The sequence below is a fragment of the Nestor notabilis genome, unplaced genomic scaffold (genome assembly GCF_000696875.1).
Source record: "Nestor notabilis isolate BGI_N333 unplaced genomic scaffold, ASM69687v1 scaffold33008, whole genome shotgun sequence".
In the NCBI taxonomy this organism is placed as follows: Eukaryota; Metazoa; Chordata; class Aves; order Psittaciformes; family Psittacidae; genus Nestor; species Nestor notabilis.
This window is the reverse complement of record NW_009939269.1, coordinates 6,399-25,494: the sequence shown is the minus strand read 5'-3', so window position 1 is coordinate 25,494 and position 19,096 is coordinate 6,399. Positions and strand designations below refer to the sequence as shown.

At 40.0% G+C, this 19,096-nt stretch overlaps 2 protein-coding genes across 2 annotated transcripts; both read right to left on the bottom strand.

Moving 5' to 3' along the window:
* Positions 1-7,463: 7,463 nt before the first annotated feature.
* On the bottom strand, positions 7,464-7,814 carry LOC104401156 (feather keratin B-4-like). Its single transcript, XM_010019770.1, has one exon. The coding sequence runs from the start codon at positions 7,812-7,814 to the stop codon at positions 7,464-7,466; it is 351 nt and encodes a 116-aa protein (XP_010018072.1).
* Positions 7,815-14,500: 6,686 nt separating this feature from the next.
* On the bottom strand, positions 14,501-14,851 carry LOC104401155 (feather keratin 1-like). Its single transcript, XM_010019769.1, has one exon. The coding sequence runs from the start codon at positions 14,849-14,851 to the stop codon at positions 14,501-14,503; it is 351 nt and encodes a 116-aa protein (XP_010018071.1).
* Positions 14,852-19,096: the final 4,245 nt, after the last annotated feature.

Here is a 19,096-nt window from a genome sequence, read left to right as displayed (position 1 = left end):
TTTTCACTTGTTCCTCAGCCTGCTCCAGGAGTAAAACTTGGTATACCGAGTTAACTTATCAAACAATCTGCCCTGCTCAATCACTGTATAAAATGTGGAATGAAAGTTTAATTGGGATCCTTAAGGCATCATCAGAATTGTGTTAATGAATGTTTGTTTAGCAATTCAGCAGTCATTATCTTCAAGGTTCAGAACAGGCAGGGTAATCATTTTAGCTCTGAGGACATCTGCTGACACCCCAAATGCACCCAAGACACCACTTAATTTGACAACCAATTCCACCTAATTGCAGCATTCCTAAACCAGCATCCAACAAAAGAAGAATCATACATAATTTTTCCTTCCCTTGGTCAATTTTTAAATGTTCTTCCTGATATTAATTGCCATTCTTTGTTATTAGCAAAATCTTCATAATCTGAAAAGTGAGTATGAAAGAATACTAAAGATTGCTGGGATTTTATGATCTCGAAAGAACTGGAATTCCAAACAATGAAACCATACATTTCCTGTAAGACAGCATTAGCTTTCCCACATTTTTCCTCTCCTTGATTGTTAGCCAGGAATTATAATTTCATATTGTACTTAGAGAAGTGTGACTAAAGGAAAATATACCCTATAAAAGAAGGGATATTACTCATTGCTTACATTTATCTGTGCTTACCTCCTTAATAATTGGTAGGGTAAGATTTTAATGATAATCTGCCTTGTACTGACAATTTGTGCATAAGCAAATTTCTTCAAGAGAAGGCTTCAAAGAGAAAGAACATTGCGAGATATGTATTATGATGCACCATAAATTTAATGAGAAGTAGAATTAAAAAAAAATGTACAGCATAAGAAAGCAGTAGGGCTGAATCTGGATAAAATTAATCATCCATTTCAAGGCAATGCTTTACAGCTGGACACCCAACTTCTACATGCAACAACAGAAGTTACGTTTTTCACCTCTTTGATAACAGAGAAAGGCATTCAATCAGCAATGCCAAGCTCCTGCAGTCCCAGTAGCTCAGGGGAAAGCTGAGCGTGGTCAGCAAGCATACAGCCATAGTAATGAATTCAGTCTTGCATCCAGATCACACTTGTAAGCTTCTAGTTGTTCCTTTGATTTTTTTTCCCCCAAGGCTTTATCAAGGCCCACACCGGTTGTAACGACGATAGGACCTCCCATAAAGGCCACCTAGACCCGAATATCCAAGGCTCCCAAGTCCCAAGGAGCTGCCAGAGGAGATGGGAACCCCCCCAGCATTGAGAGCATCCCCTACAGCTGCAGATGCTGAGGATCCTACTGTGGTATTTTGTGGGAAGGAACTGAGGATGGGTCCGGGCAGGGTCACCACCACAGGAGAGGGTTGGATCACATACGTGGAGTCTTGGCACTGCCTGACACAGGGCTCGTTGCAGCTATTCGCCAGTGGGGTTGGGCCACAGGAGGTAGGAGCACACAGGTCGTAGCAGGACATGCTTGCAGGATGGAACCGTCTGTAACACAGGGAAAGAAATAAATACAAGAAAGAAGTTGTAATTATAGTCATGTAATTGAGCTGCTAAGATGATGGAGGGTGCAAGAGGCTATATGGAAAATCGAATGTATTTGTCTAAAGTTCAAAGGAGACTTCAATGAAACCCAAACTCCTGCATGCTACAGAGGACAGCTGAAGGGGTAGCTCTACCTGCTCCTAAGCAGCCTTTGATATCTCATTTCCCACAACATTCCTCCAGGATATGCGCAGCCCTGCAACATGTGGGAAGCAAGGGACAAGATTTATGATCTCCTGTATGATATGGCTAGGAGAAACCTTATTTTCACAGTATCCTGGTGCAGGAAGGGATGTACCTTTCAAGTGTTCAGCACACTTTTGAAAATCTGAGCCCACTTATCTATCTTATTTACTATCAGAAAAAGCTCTGAGAAAGCCAAAATCTCTATACAGGTTCTCCACATCCACTTCTAGCTGTTGAGCAATGAGATCTGAACATCTTGGGACTGAATGATCCAGTGATACAAATGAAAAATGAATCTGAAGTCCTGCGGCCAGCAACTGCCACCCTTCAAAGAGCCACCCTCTTTTAGAGAAAGAGCTACTCACAGGTCTCACACACACACTGATAAAGAGCATAAACCTTAGACTACTATAGATAAGACTGTGTAAAAATAAAGTAAGATGGAGGCAACAATTCAGGACATTGAAAGATAGACAGCAGATTCAGACTTACCCTTTCACCAAGGAGAAAAAGGCAGAAGTGGATGGCAGCAGCTCTCACCGTGCTGGCTTTTATACTGTTTCCTAGAGTGCCTGAGGACCTGAGACGTAATTGTATTTAGCTATTTACCATCCAATTGAAGACTTGTATGCAAAATATTCCCAGCTCATGATTTACTTTTTCCTCACTGTTTGTATTTATTGCCTTGATTTAATTTCCTCACCACGATGTATGCATTCCACTAGAGAGGTTTCTTTTATCTTAAGCTATTACAAGCCCAGTTAATTCCTGGTCAGATCAGCTGATTCATCTGAGTTACTAAAAAAACTATTTTGCATCCTAAGGACAGTATATGCAATGTATATAATTTGACACAGACGAATACACGTATTAAAGACACATGTGAACTCCCCTGTGAAATGCCCTTTCTGTCTTCATGGAGAGCAAAAGTTTTTGACACATTGCTTTCTGAAGAGGCCAGAAGTTACCATTTCTGACTATTGGATTGTAGTTTTGTCAAATTCTTCTCAAACAGCCAGACAGCTGCACAAATTCAGCAAATAAGATTGTTACAGACAGCACTTAGTAGAGCTGATTACACTTTTCCAGTCTCCACAGCACTTACTGGGAAACAGATTATGTGAGGGAACATGTTTTACTTTCTTGACTCAGGAGACAAGATGAAAGAGTATAGGCAGTCTATTTGTTTAATATTAAACTACTACACTTCTGTGAAGGAATTTGAGACACAGCTCTTCAATTTGGGAAATGAGTGTTAAAGTCCTTAATCTAAAGAGTCTGCAGTTTTAGCTTTCTTCTTACATCAAACTCCAGAAAAACAATTGAGATCAGATTGAGGATGCATGTGAATTTTAGCCTAGTCAAAGACACTGGCACTCAAAGGCTTGCACAAGTTTACCTATGGGGTCATTAAAGACGCCAAACAGTTTTACATTTGCCATTAAATTATTATTTTCCCCTACTGTGTCTCGCACTATTATACAAAATTATACTCCAAATTAATGGTAGCTGCTTACAGCAGTTTATAATATTCCTGTTCTTTTTTCCTCTTTTGAAAGCAGATAATGTCGTCTTCATTTTGCATGGCCTTAAAGAACTTTGCAATGTGCAAGCACTTAATTTCTTAATTAGACTATCTCTAGATTAAAAAGTAATTACATACAATGCACAAGCAGTCTTTAGGGCAGGGATCAGTATTTGAATCTCACCTGTCCCCTCCTAACGTTTAAATCACTTAGCTAGAGACATGCAAATGATCTCTGAACTGTGAGTATCTTCAAGAAGATTTCTTGGGAAATAAATGCTGACTGTACACTTCTGAAGAACAAAAGTCTTAAAAGTTCACACCATATTTTCATCAATGGCTCAGACATGCAAATGGTGCATTATCAGAAAATGTGAAGGTATGGGACACTATCTGAACATGATCAGCATCTACAGTTTGTTACCAAGATTACTCACGAACTTCTCAAACTCCCTCACCTAGGTGTCACAAACTGATGTACTTCCATTTTTCACTTAAAATACAAATAAGTCCTTCCACAAAATGACATGTTAAAAAACCCATTCCAATCATCAGTTACTGGATGTCCTTAGGCATGTGATGACCCCCACTAGTGACTCTATTGGTTGGAGCTCTCCTACCCCTTGAGATTCAACAGTCTTTTCCCAATGCTCTTACCAATGCACACACAGAGACACACTACTACGGTATTAAAATGCAAAAAAGCATCTTCCTTTACAGGAATAATTACATATTGACCATAAGGGAAGTATGTGGGTTTGAAAACAAACTCATTAAAAAGTATAATAGTGACAAAAAGAAACACAAGTCCTCTTCTGAAGGTGATCATATGTCAAGTTAGCCTGGCTGGCTCAGTCTCCTCATCCCAGGAGCTGAAAGCTTTGGGATGTTCCTCACTGAAATACTACAAAGAGTACTGATCCTAAATCTCATAGCCACTTATCTGGGATGAAGCTGCACACTCAGATCCGAAATTAAAAGCTCCTGCTGTGACAGCAGTGGTACTTTCATGGGCCAGTGTAACCAAAATGCTGAAGAGCAGACAAAATTCTTAATCAAATTTAATTTTGACTCATCCATATTTTGGGAAGGTGGAGCCAATATGATGGAGCTAGGCATATTTAATGGATGTAAATCAAAAAGATGAAAGAGGCACTGTGGATTGTGGTTTTCATCCAACACCAGGATAAGTCCAGACAATAAACATAAACAGCAAACCAAACCAGTTCATTAGTGGGAACCCAGCCACACGCAAGGAAAAAAAAAGAAAACCTAATAGATGCAGGACCTAGTTAGTAAACGTATAAACATGCAAGAAAGTCTCAGATCCTCCAGGCAACCCAAGAAAGTCATAAAAGCCCTTGGTCTTCAGAGCCTTTCTGCATCATCCGTTATCCCTGTATACACATCAGACACCACAATTCTGGTTTGAGTTTTACAAAATTTGGTACTGAGATACATTTTCACTGTCAATAGTATCAAATACTTATTATCCTGCAAAAACATCTCAAGTTATTCTTTTTCCTATGGGACCAACTTGTTCCAGCTGTTCACTAATAGCTATTAACGGATGTGAGTTTCTAAAGTGAGAAAGAGAAGACACAGACTGTTCTTTTGTTCAGAGCACATACACACTACCATGCACTGGGTTTTATGCTGCTGTTTCATTAATATTATGTTTTATTGACTCATGCTGCCTGATTATGAAGACCCCAGTCTTATGTGATATAACATTTCCAAAGCAAACATGATAATAACTTGACAGGCAGCGCCTGAGCTTGTCTTGCCTAGAAAGCTCATATACAGCAGCAGTGGCTAAAAGCAGTTTCTGATTAACTATGAAACCATACAGAGAAACCTTTTACTTTGGGACTGTGCTACACTTGTAGCTATAATAAAATTTAACCAAGAAAAGGCAGTTCTTTCTGCTACAATTTCTCAACACTTGAGGAAGAGATCCTAATTTTGAAGAGTGTACATGCACAGGGCTTATCTCTCAAAAAGGTTTGAAAGATTTGATTAGAAGAAAGCTTAAGAGGGAACTGCAAAAGGGGATTGCAAGAGTAGGAAAATGTACTTCATCATGAGAAATGTCATTATCTCTCCAACTGGATATGTTAAAGACACCTGCACTGTGGTACCTCAGCCGTAATTCTTTCCAGCCATATCAATACTGTGGAATTGTAACTTCTCTGCTGTGTTAGATACACAGGTTTAATCCGTAAGAGAAGGCAATTTCGCAACAACTGCAAATGAATGATGATTTCTTTGGAATGCCTCCTCTTTGATCAAGCAATAGTTTCAGCTTAGATGGAAAAAAAAATATTACATGTTTAATTCAGACCAGCCTTCTGTTGTATTACATCAAACTGCTAAATTTCCACTTTCTTCTGTTGTTTATTAAGAAAACCTACTCCTTAAAATTATTAATTCTTCAATAGGACTGATGAACCTCCTTTAATTTAGTTCTGCTAATGACTGTAGTTGGTATAACTTCATCAACATCTTTCCCTGGCTTTAATTACCAGTTTGTACAGACACAGACAAAGACTACAAGAAAGAAGTTTTAGAGATATCAGGCTGTGAGTTGTATGGGATGACAGGACATTGAATCATCCAGAGCCTCCAGGCAGAGCTTTTCAAACCTTCTTCCTGTAAGGACCACAGCTCCCAGTCTCTAAACACCACCGTTATTACAACACAGCCAACCAAAGCAATGCCTGATAAAGTACAGATCTACTAGACACAACAAATAGGAATCAGTTTATAAAAACACACTAAGAAAGGCTTAGAATTTCAAATCTTTTCATCTTTCTCCCAGATTTGCTTCCAGGCCAGCAAATTTCAAAGGCCAACTCCACACAGCCTTATCTTCCTTCCCTCTGAGACTTACCAGGGCCTGCTCTCAGATGCCAAGAGGTGCTGCACCCATCAGAACGCTCTAAGCTCCATGAAAGAGAGTGTTCCAGCCTACTACGTCTCACCCACCAGCTCTGCCCTGAGCAATCTCAGCTGTGCTCAGGAAAAGCATAATCTCTCCCTCCTTTTAAAGGAGTCTTCCAAAGTATCATAGATAGGATAAAGAAAACCACAATCATGTTCAAGGTTGCCTGAGTAACAGCACATATATCCTGTTTGTGCAACAAGCTGAGGAGTGGATGTAGTGCTTCAGAAAAAGGTTTATTTCTATAATTTTGAGTGTTCCTAGTAAATTTTCCTGCTATATCCCTCTATCATCTTTTTTTACAAAGATACTCTTATCTATTACATCTATGGAAGGATAAGCAGAAACAGTAATCCCTGCAGTGAGCTTTTCACTGAATTTCCCCCTTCTCAAATCAGCTTATTGCTCCATTCTCATCCTCCTTCAAAGACATTCATCTCAAAACAAACATATTCTCATAAAAGAGAAATATTAAAACAAAAGGCCTTTTTCCATCTTCATGGTACTGTAGGTAAACAGCATTTAAAGTGTAACAGAAGAAGCTTCCTTAGTTTCAGATTTCCTGCTTATGCAACAACAGGAGACACACCTATTACAAGTGACCACCATTTCTTTCCGGCCTTCAATAAATTGTCTCAGGCTTGATTTAGCACATACAGAGAACAGAAAAACTTTTTCCGCAACTGCAATCTGACTCATTCTCCTTTGGCAATGAATATGAAGTTATGTACACTGTGTTTTCTGGAACTGATGACTTGTAAAGGGACCTGGTTCAGTACAGACAAGCTGGAAAAGGGGCTGGGAGAAGAAAGAAGTACAGGCCAACTCAGAATATGATGCAGCACAAATTTAATAAGGCTGAGGAATGGAACGAATCAGTGTAAAGTATAAGGAATACATTTCCATGGTCCACTAAGGACAGTACCCACTCATTCCTCTCACAAAGACACACTCAGCAAAATGAGATCTTCCTTCTTCATTGTTTAAGTGAACTGTAACAATTCAGCCATGCAAAACAATTTCTAATTATTACATATTTTCCCTAGTCATTGTCAAATACAAAAGACTTTTGATCAGAAAAGTAAAGTAAAGCATAACAAAAGTAAGACAAGCAGAGGCCTGATTTTAGGAGATGCCAAGCTCCCACAGCTCCATTAACTTCAGGTTGTGGGTGTCTAACACTGCGTCTAAAAACCATGGCCAGGAGCTCAGTCCTGTATTGTGTTGTGCTTCAGCGTTCTTGGTCATTTCTTCCCTCTCACTTCTCACACTTTAGCACGGCCCATAGAAGCCACTGCGGTAGGTGTTGTAGCGACGGTAAGGCCGGCTGTACCCACTGACCAGGCCTGGATAGCCAAAGCTCCCTAATCCCAAGGAGCTGCCAGAGGAGATGGGGATCCCTCCAGCACTGAGAGCACTTCCAACAGCTGCAGATGCTGAGGATCCCACAGCAGTGTTCTGGGGGAAGGAGCTGAGGATGGGTCCAGGCAGGGTCACCACCACAGGAGAGGGCTGGATCACCACTGTTGAGTCCTGGCACTGCCTGACACAGGGTTCATTGCAGCTATTTGCCAGTGGAGTTGGGCCACAGGAGGGGGGCGGACACAGGTCATAGCAGGACATGTCTGTGGGATGGAGATAAATCTGAAACACAAAAGAAGAAAGAAATGCAATACAGGAATTTAAATCAAACTCTATTTGTACAGCTTGAATTCTCTGAGAAGGGGAGTTTATCACAAACAAGATGATACCCTACAGGCTTGAGCTTGAATTTTCTTTAAGGAGACATCTCTTGGAGGTCCCTTTTCCAAGTTTTAGAAAGTGGAAAATAGAAGCTTAAGCACTTAATTTCTGTTCTATATGGAATAGAAACAGGCAGCTGAATCCTGGAACACTCTAGTTTGGGGTATTGTTGTTAATATTAAAATCATTAGCACATCTTAGAAGTTACAGTGCAAATCTGTCTGCAGATTTGGAGGATGGAGAAAGTCACTCCTTGCTTTCAGAAGAACTAAGAGTTGAGTTTCTAAGGCAGGCATGGGCTCTATGTGGAGAGCTGGTGACCCAGGACTGCCAGTATTGGCCACTATCCCTGTCTTTTTCTGATCCGGCCTTAGCTGAATTGTCAACAGACCAGCACACTACTCCGAACAGACCCAAGAATTCACTAGATGTTTTTTATGTTCAGCTGCAGGACCTGAAAATTTGTTTGGATCCCAAAGTTGAATAAATAGACCTAACTCTCTACGTTCTGGTTAATCTCCCCATTCAGTGATTTTTATAATTGACCACCAACAGAAAACTTCCTCTTTCATATGAAAACTCCTTCCTGAATGTACTACATTTGGGAGGAAAAACTACAAAATCATCAAGGCAAAAGCTCAACATATAAAGATAGAAGAAATGGGTTCAAACTTACCCTGTTCACCAAGGCAAAGAAGGCAAGAGAAATGGATGGAAGAGCCTTGAGATGCTCAGGCTTTTATACTGAGTCCCAGGTTGCCCAACAACTTGAGGCGTTCTTTGTGCATGAAGTTATTTATAAGCCACTACTGATTACATGTTTTTTTGCCTCAGTATTTGTGTTTATTAATGCTTCACTTCCTTATCTTGTGGCATGTATATCTGACCACAAGTCTCTTTCATCTTAAAATATTCTGGGCCAAGTTAATTTCTGCAAACACTAGAATGATTAATTCAGAAGAATTTATTCTGCCTTCAAAACCCTTTTGGATCTGCTTGGTGCCATTAAAGGAGATTAAGCTTAGTTTACATAATACAGTCCCTTGTACCCTCCTCTGCAAGGTAAACACTTTTGGAAATCACGAAGAATTTCAGCTTTTGGAAGTCAACCCATGAGTACTTGTAGTTTGGGGATTCAAGCTGCTTTTAGGGAAAAGAGAGACTGAATTTTCCAGAAAATGGCCAGGAATACACACAATTTCCACCCAACACCAGCCCCAAAATTAGAGAAGAAACACAAATACTGTTAAAAGGGAGAGACACTGAAGAAGTCTGTGAGAATCAGAAGAAACTGAAGTATTATGGCTATGTACAAAAGCTGAGAGGTAACTAGAAGAACACACCCAGTACTGTTCCTTTGGCATGGAAGAAGAAACAGAAGAGAGTATTAGAAGTCCAGTGTAATGAGATAATATGAAGTGATGGCACTTCTGTGGAAGAGTCTGTCTCTAATCCTGGGCCTGATCTCTTAGAAGTTCTTTACAGAATCCACAAATCCACTTTTATTCTTATCTCGGATCTCAAAATATCAGCAACTGGCTTTAGGTTAACTTCCACATGCATAAATATGTTGCATTGGTTGGTGACACTTTTTCTCAAGGAAGAGCTCTGCAAAAGATAAGGATTTCCAAAAGTCAGCTATGGAGGAAGACATCACATATATCACATACATCACATTCTTCCTTTCCTATTACAGCTTTCATTTCTCCAGCTATCCTGCAATGTCTGGTACGAATGTGTTGTAGACCAATGGTACCAGTTGGAGAAGTGTAAAAAGTATAACTTTTCCACTTAAGGTCAATTTTTCTGTCACTTTACAGCTGACTTTGGATTGCACAATGAAATTGAGCCTTTTGGGGAGTGTGTGGGGGTACAGGATAAATAATAAATGAGTAAAATAAATACATAAGCAATCCTAGACACAGAGATTAGTACTGAGTTTTCTGTTCTTCTAGCACTTTAACTACCAAGACATGTAAATCATCTTTAAATTAGGAGTGTCTTTGTGAAGATCCCCTGGGAACAGAAACTTGTTTGGCTTGGTCATAGGTTCCTGAGAACTTCAAAGTTTATCAGAAGCATTTATTAAAGGCAAAGCATGCAACAGATCATACGTGCAAATTTAAGATACATGACCCATATTTGAATTCTCATATCACTTCTATAATAATATATTATTAAGATTTGAGAGTGCAGGTCAGTTATTGGGTTCTAAAATTTATGTCACTGTTCCTGGCTGCAGGAATTGAAGTATTTGTCCTGGATTCAGTAGTGGCAGCCATTTTTCTCGTTTTTGGTGGCTGGTGCAGTGCTGTGGTTTTGACTTTCAGCCTGGGAACAATGCTGATAACACCAATGTTTTTAGTTGTTGCTAAGTAATGTTTACTCTGATCAAGGACTTTCTCAGTCTCAAGCTCTGCCAGGGAGGAGGGGAAGCTGGGAGGAAGCAGAGAAAGGACACCTAACCCAAACTGGCCAAAGGGTTATTCCATACCACAACACGTTATGCCCAGTATATAAACTGGGGGAGTTACCTGGAAGGCCCAGATGGCTGCCCGCGTTGGACTGGGTATCGGTCAGCGGGTGGTGAGCAATTGTATTCTCTTCCCTTATTTCCCTTATCATTATTGTTAGTGGTGGTAGCAGTAGTAGTTTCGTATTATACCTTCATTACTGGACTGCTCTTATCTCAACCCATGGGAGCTACATTCTTTCAATTCTCATCCTTATCCCTCTATGAGTGGTGGAGGAAAAAGCAGGGGGGATTGAGTGAGTGGCTGTGTGTTTCTGACTTACTGGTTGAGCTTAAACCATGACATACCCAAAAGAAAAAAAAAACAAATAAAGAATAAAGCAAACCCGCCTGGGAACAATGCTGATAACACCAATGTTTTTAGTTGTTGCTAAGTAATGTTTACTCTGATCAAGGACTTTCTCAGTCTCAAGCTCTGCCAGGGAGGAGGGGAAGCTGGGAGGAAGCAGAGAAAGGACACCTAACCCAAACTGGCCAAAGGGTTATTCCATACCACAACACGTTATGCCCAGTATATAAACTGGGGGAGTTACCTGGAAGGCCCAGATGGCTGCCCGCGTTGGACTGGGTATCGGTCAGCGGGTGGTGAGCAATTGTATTCTCTTCCCTTATTTCCCTTATCATTATTGTTAGTGGTGGTAGCAGTAGTAGTTTCGTATTATACCTTAGTTACTGGACTGTTCTTATCTCAGCCCATGTGAGTTACATTCTTTTTATTCACTTCCCCATCCCTCCGGAAGTGAGGGGAGAAAGAAGAGCAGGAGTGAACGAACATCTGCATGGTTCTGAGTTACTACCTGGACTTAAACCATGACAGTATTTTATTTTTAATTAAAGAAATAGCTCAAGGTTTGATTTAAAACATCACATAATTCAAGGAGGTTCTCAAATAAATTGGCCTAACCTTTTCTAGCTTCACCAACCCTTCCTATTCCTCAATACTTCTCTATATTCTAAGGGGTATGCAGCTTCTCTTCTCTGTGCTGAACAGCCTCAATGTTCTCAGCCTGTCTCCATACGGGAGGTGCTCCAGCCCCTGCTCATCCTCATGGCCTCCTCTGGCCTTGCTCCAACAGGTCTGTGTCCTTCTTATGTTTAGGACACCAGAACTGGACACAGTGTTCCAAAGGAGGGTCTCAGACTATGAGTTTAAAACAAAAAAGACCTAGCAAAATTTTCAGAGCTGTCTACAGCCTTCCTTGAAAATAATTACAGTAATTATTGTTCTAACTCCAACCAATTTATTGTACAGGCAGAACGAATTAATGGCGTGATCTTTGAGATGAATTCAAGTAAGTGAATCAGAAGTTCACAGGGTTTTTTGTATGTTCAAGGGCAGACCTATATATTCAGATCATAATTACAATTCTTTGCATAATGTGAGAACATTCTCCTGAGACAACAGTGAGTGACTAACTGTCTGAACAAAAAAAAATTAATCAGAATGGAACTGGAAGCTTACTCACAGTAATCGCCTTATAATGGTTCCAGACACAAAAGTGACCCCAAATGTGTGCATGGAGGAAAAGACACACAGAAAATGGACATTTCCCTGGAAATAAGAGCACCATCTGCAATCAATTTTTAGTTGTAATTAGTTAGCTCAGGTAAAGAAATTGACGCCTCAGAGGCTTTGAGAAGTTGAACTAATCTGAAAAAGTTCTTGCAACTCAGAGCTTTCCTTTCTCTCACCATTCACAATGGTTCTGATAGTTCTTGCTTTTATCTCAAACCTTATTCTTAGCTAATTGTTTCAATACAGATGCTTATTGACAACATTAGGAGCAGTCTGCATGTCCTACACACCATTCGGAGTGCACAGAATAATCTAGGGCACCTGCTTCTAGGTGACTGAGGGTGAACTCTGCTTAATGCTCGCATGGTATTAGCAATTTTTGACTTATTGCTTAAAACAGAAGATGTATCTATAGCGTAAGGTTGTTCAACTCAGTCAGACTGGATGTCTCTGCCTGGCACTGCTTTTTATTGCAACCCACCACTCATTATTTGCTATAATTTGTTATTTAGCCCAGGCAGATGAGTGGCTCCTGCTGTATGTGTAATCTCAGATGCCTTTTGGTGTAGGCAAAGCCTGCGATTTGAGCTTTGCAGCTTCAGCTTCTGCTGCTCACAGTTTCCCTCAAGGCAAAGGTTTTCAAATATAGGTAGGTATGTAGTCCTTGAGTTCATACCTTAACATATCTATTTTCATTGTTAATGTTATTCAAATACTGCTATGAACAACTTTTAAATGACTAAACTTTGAGGTTTGGTTTTGCGTCTGTGGTCTGATAAACTTCAATAATTTATGTTACAATTTCCCTTTTTGACAAAAAAAAAAAACCTACTGCATACAGATCTGTGGGGTAATTCTGCAAAGAGCCAGCTGTAGCATGGTCATTAGGGACATTCAATAGGAACAGTAAAAGAAAGCAACAACAAAAATTAATTTACCCTGAAGGGAAGAAATTTACTCACCAGAACCACTGCAAAACACCACACCCCAAATGGGTTGCCTTTACTTATTATTCAAATATGTTTTAAATGGAGATTTTAATTATATTTCAGATCGTAAGAGTGCAATCAGTATTTCTCTACCCATGGCCCTATGTGTCAGATCCACCTTCCTTGAAGAACAGTGTCTTGGTGCCACCCAGACTGATGAATGCGTGCTTGTAATCCATCACCTCAGAGCAAGGGATTGCCAATAACTACTAGTATAAATCCTTTTCACCAGGCATTGTCTCTGCCAGGCATTACATGAGGTATCACTCAGGTGCATTTTGCTGTAATTAGATGCCAGGTACCTCATTCTACATTTACTTCCATTAGTCATTTAGGAAGGAAAAGATCACAGACGTCTTATTTGGAGCTGGAGACCCAGGACTAACACGCATCCTTTTAAAGACTTTCTATGCAGTAAGAAATTAAAGGTTTTCATGCTCAAAACACACTTTGAAATTAGACTTTCACATGGGGTGAAAATTCAACCTGTCATTTACCCCACAGATACCTAAAACCAGTCAGTGTACACAAGTACCTCTGTCAATCTAACTGTTTCAGCACCAGTCCATGAAGACCCACAGAGGCACCAGCAGTTCAATTTACAACATGAGTTACAAATCTACATTTGAGTAGCCTTAGATAGGTTGGCATTAGTTATAGAAGATACTCAATATGATTTGCAGGCGGAGCAGGTCTCCTCTGAGAGCATTCCCCTCCAAACCCCCAGTTTTGGGTCCCACTTGGCTCAGAAATGCTTTCAAATGCACGAAAGAAATTTGGTAACAAGCACTTCAAGTGCCTGGTCTTACCCTCATGATGAAAGCCAGAGCTGGGGAAGGAAAAGTAGCAAAGTGGTATGTTTACACAAAGTAGATACAATATCAATACATAGTATCCACTTTGCTACAATGTGACTAATTTGTTTTCTCAAACAGCCTGTATTTTGTTGCAAAGTATGGACCTCGTATACACAATATTCCCCAAGTTTTCTGGCTGTAAATTGATCTCTTAGCAGAGAGGTCATCAGCTAAAAATACTTAACTCTAGTCAACATGGAAAAGTAGCTTTTGATTAATAAAACAGAGGAACAGTGAGAAATCTTACCAAAACAGAGCTGCTGAGAGTTTATCAAACAAACACCAGGAGACTTGAATAGTGATGCAGCATAACTTTAATGAGGGCAAAAAGCAGAATAAAAAAGTACCAAGTATATATTTCTAGGATTCAGTAAGACAACAGCTAATGTGTTTCATCCCAGGTTACTTTTCTCAGTGCTGCTGTGAAATGAGACAATAAAGTCTCATTTACAGCAATAGAAAAAATAATATTTCATCAGAAGTATGAAGTATTCCAAGAATAAGACAAGCAAAGGCCTGATTTTAGAAGCTTCCATGGCTCCATTAACTTCAGGTGGAATTGTGGGTGTCTAACATCACATCACATCTGAAAACCATGGCCATGAGCTCAGTCCTGTGTTGTGTCGTGCTTCAGCATTCCTGGTCATTTCTTTCCACTTTCTCCCCACACTTTAGCATGGCTCACTAAAGTCACTGCGGTAGGTGTTGTAGCGACAGTAAGGCCGGCTGTACCCACTGACCAGGCCTGGATAGCCAAAGCTCCCTAATCCCAAGGAGCTGCCAGAGGAGATGGGCACTCCCTCAGCACTGAGGGCACTTCCAACAGCTGCAGATGCTGAGGATCCCACAGTGGTGTTCTGGGGGAAGGAGCTGAGGATGGGTCCAGGCAGAGTCACCACCACAGGAGGGGGTTGGATCACATACGTGGAGTCCTGGCACTGCCTGACACAGGGTTCATTGCAGCTATTTGCCAGCGGGGTTGGGCCACAGGGGGTGGGAGGACACAGGTCAGAGCAGGACATGGCTGTAGGACAGAGAGAAGTTTGAAATACAGGGAAGAAAGTAAATGTAATAAAATCCTATATTAAATTTATAGAAGTCAGTCAGGAGCATAATGTCTATGAAAGTACCTAGAGAAGGTGGTCAGAAAGGTGATCACTTATCAGCTCAAAGTCCACGGTAGACAGGATAGCATAGAAGTTTCTCTAAATTTTATAAGGCTACTGGAACATACCTCTGCTCTGTGCTGGCCTCTAAATTGTGGTGCCAGTTATGACAAAATTTACCCTAAGCCTTACCAGCAATGACATCTCTTGTTCTTTGGTAGTTTCCTTTTGCACTATCTCTCTGAAGTACGATTGCAACTGTACCAGGAGATGGAGAAGAGCAGCTGGAGCTCTCAGCAGGCAAGGAAAGTGACCCCAAGCTGAACACTGACACATAACTGGGTTTAGTGCCTTAATGCTAGAACTTAGCTGCTAACAGCCCAGCCAGCACTGTTTGCAGAGCTGCAGAGCAGTGTTTGAGAAGTATCCTTTGCTCCCAAATGTCCAAAAGTATGACCACAAAAGGCAAACTTGGAGAGTGCAGAAGCATTGTTTTCTTGATCAGAGGTTTCTGCCTTGATTTGAATTCAATGTATTTGAGTCTGCTGGGATCCCTGCTCTTCTGCCTGTGGAAAACAGGACTTAGGGATAGATCTTTGGACTCAACATGATTTTATGATTTTGCTAGTGCCAGTTTCTTAAGATGAGATTGTAATTCCAGGTTCATTGGCTAACTACTCCTTTAGCTCTGGTCTCTAAAATGGAGTATGAACCTGCTTGTTTTGATAGACAACAATGCCAGTATTCTCTAAGCCCTGTCTCCTTACACCCTACTTCACAAGTAAATAAGACCCTGGTTTTGATAGAACTAAGGCTTTCTAATTTTCCTTCCCAAAAGGAAAAAAAAAAAAATGCTAACAATATTTATAAAGAACTAAGAATAACAACAACAAAAAAAGCAGTCATCAAAGTAACAGTTTAGCATTTAAAAAGACACTGAATAGATTCAGACTTACCTGTTCACCTGGGTGAATAAGGCAAGAGATGTGGATGGAAAAGTCTTGTGTTGTACAGACTTTTATACCATGTTCCAGACTGCCAGCAGACCAGAGACATAAATCATGCATGAAATTATTTCATGATTTTGCATGCAAAATCCACCAAACTGACCAACCTTCTTTTTTTTTTTTTTTTCTGACTTTCAGAATCTCTTTCACTATTGTTCTATTTTTTCCCCTTCACCTTATTACATTCACATTCCAGTAGAGACAAAGCTTTCATCTTCACCAATGGGCACCCACTGAATTGCTTGGAAGACTGTGGTGACTCATTTGAATTATAGCAGTAATTATGTCACCTCCTAAGGCCAATGTAAATTTTATGCTTCATTTTAGTCATCAAGACACTGCTTAAGGGGAGTGTATGTGAGGCATAGTCCTTACTCAAGACTTCACTCCTTTAGGTGAATAACCATTTAGGACCAAGGTGGGGGCTTGGGCTCAGGCATTTCCATTTCAAGGACTCAGCTTTACCACAAGACAAGATGTAGAATAGATACTCCCAAATTTTGCACTTCTGCACTGTTTCAATCCCACACATACAGCTGAGATGAACATTGCAAAGGTTAAAGAAAATTAAGACTGGTGAGAATTGCTCATCAGAGACAACAAAACACATTCTAGAGCTGCTTGGACTAACCCACAGTTCTCCGTACAAACCAAGTGTATGTGTAAATACAGCTAATACACATACAAGACTGCATTTCCCTACCCAATCATAAATTAAACTTCATTTTCCATGCTAAACTCAACCACACTTTCAATGAAAGAGCTTGATTATTTGATTTTATTACTTTGTGACATTTATTAACTGCCTCTAATTCTCAATATTATTTCTGTGCAGTCTCTCATCTGAGGAATCACCATTATTCCTACCTGAAATCACACTAAGTTGCTGGGATGTGCAGCACTTTTCACATCAAACTAAACACAAATGTGGATGTCAAAGATTGCTTTCAAGTATTGGTTCTTAGAGCCAGGGTTCTGCCCGAGCCAAACAATGGCATCAGGAGAAGTTACACCCACCAGTTCTCCATTACATTAATCATTACATGATTCTTTTACCTCTGCAGCCTGCAGTGGCCTGCCCTGGCTGTGCTCCAATCTGCTGGAAACACTGGCAGAGATGGAAAGGATGCAAAAAGCAGGGATGAAGTCTCTCCTCTAAGCACCACTGTCCCTCAGAGAGAGAAATGAATTAATTCTAAATCAAGAGTGGTTTTGTTCATGGGTTGGTCTTGGTCTTCAGAAGAAAAAGGACTTCAAAGTCAGAAGAGCTTTTCACTAATGACTCAAATATGCAAAGTTTCATGTTACCTGATGTTCAAGGTACGTGACGAGATCTCCGCACTCGCATCACCTGGCTAATAACCCAATTTCAAAGTGTGTGAGTCAAGATCTCTCAAAGAGCTTTACAAAGTAATTCAAGGGAAACACTTCAGAAACTTTAATGATTTTATTAAAAGTTTCCCTAAATAATTTAAAAAAAAAAAAGTGCCAAATCTTCATCTTCTATAAAATGCTATACAAGGATTTTAAGAAAGGATTTTTTTAAAGAAAAAAGTCTATGTATTTTAATGATTCTCCACAAGAAAATTCTCCTCTCTTTTTCTATATAAGAAGGAGAGAGTCTTTTTCTTCCCTTTCCTCAAAATCTCTACTATCCAACGTTACATGGAGTCTTCTTAAAAAATTATTTCCTTATAGTTCCTCATCCTATACAGGTGAAAACTATCACTTACCTGGAGAATTCATTCCCCTTTCGTCTGTAAAATGGGATAGCCAAAGAATGCCAAGGTTTCCTCATTCTCACCTCTAGGGACATAAACAGTGTTTCTTGGAGGGTATATAATATTTTAGAAACATTAACAGCCTGTAAATGTTTCCATTGATATTCTTCCAGTTCAGTCTAGATTTCACCCAAAAGGTTGAAAGCCTTTGGATCTTGTTCTTTGGGGTTAAGGCTGGTGAACAAGGCTACCTCTCACTTATGGATCAGTGATGGAGTTTCACATTCCACACACTCAATTACAACCCTTTGTGTAATGACAGAGAGCTCCCTGACAGTCTAGTGGACTACCAAGTTGTCAAAGAGCTGACAAATTACTTAAATTAATCAAAATTTGTAGCACCTTTATGTCAACTTCAGAGGCCTGAGTGTAATAGAACAAGGCATTCAAATGATCGACAGATCTCCGAGATGAAAGAAGCTTTGAGGAAGGCTTTTCATTAGAAGCCAGGATGAGGCTAGACTGGTACATAAACCATAAGCAATCTAACTACTGGGGACAATGTACTAGCTGCCACAGATTTTATGAGTGGAATTATTACAGTGCCAACATGAGGATCTCTTCCATTTCCTCCCCAAATCTACTGGTTTAGTAGCTTCAGTAGCTGTTACAAGTTTCATTTAAATCTCAGCTCTGTCCTTCAGCAAAAACAACTTACTTATGAGGATTACTAAAGGTTTTAACGCCTGCATGTCCTATATTTATTCTGTGTTAGCATGCTTCATTCCTTGACATGAGCTCATGTTGGAATTCTGTAGGGCAGCAGTCAGGACACTAAAGACAACTTGACTCGTATCAGGAACCCTAAAAGGCACAGTACTTACGCAGTAAATGGCAAGTAAACAGATCAAATATTGTTGCTGAAGATGCTATGTGTATCCCTCCTTTTAGACTTCTGCTGTTTTACTTCAGCAGAAGTCATGTTTTCATGTTTTACTTCACAAATCCAAACATTCAAGCGGTGATTTGGTGGTAAAAGAATGTAAATCTTTCTTTGTACCCTGCAGCTCCTCATCAGAGTAATTGAGAGTGTGTATCACAAGATTCCTTAAAACAAACATCATTATATGCAGGATTAGATACCCTGCCATTGTGCTAGATCATAAAACACTTCCAGCCTTGAGAATAATTTCTTGGCAGAGATGCAGAAAGCCAAGTAATATGATGAGTCAGTGTGGAATCAATATGCAATTCAGATGCTAAATTCAATATTTTCTTGATCTGGAGCTCTAAACATATGTTCTTCTCTCATTAATGGCCCCAGTATTACTCATATCATGTCTCTGCCTAGAGATGATCTAAGCAGTGAAGAATTTCACCCAGAAAAAGCCTCAAAAGAAGGTAGGTGGGGAAACAAAATATAACAGAAGACC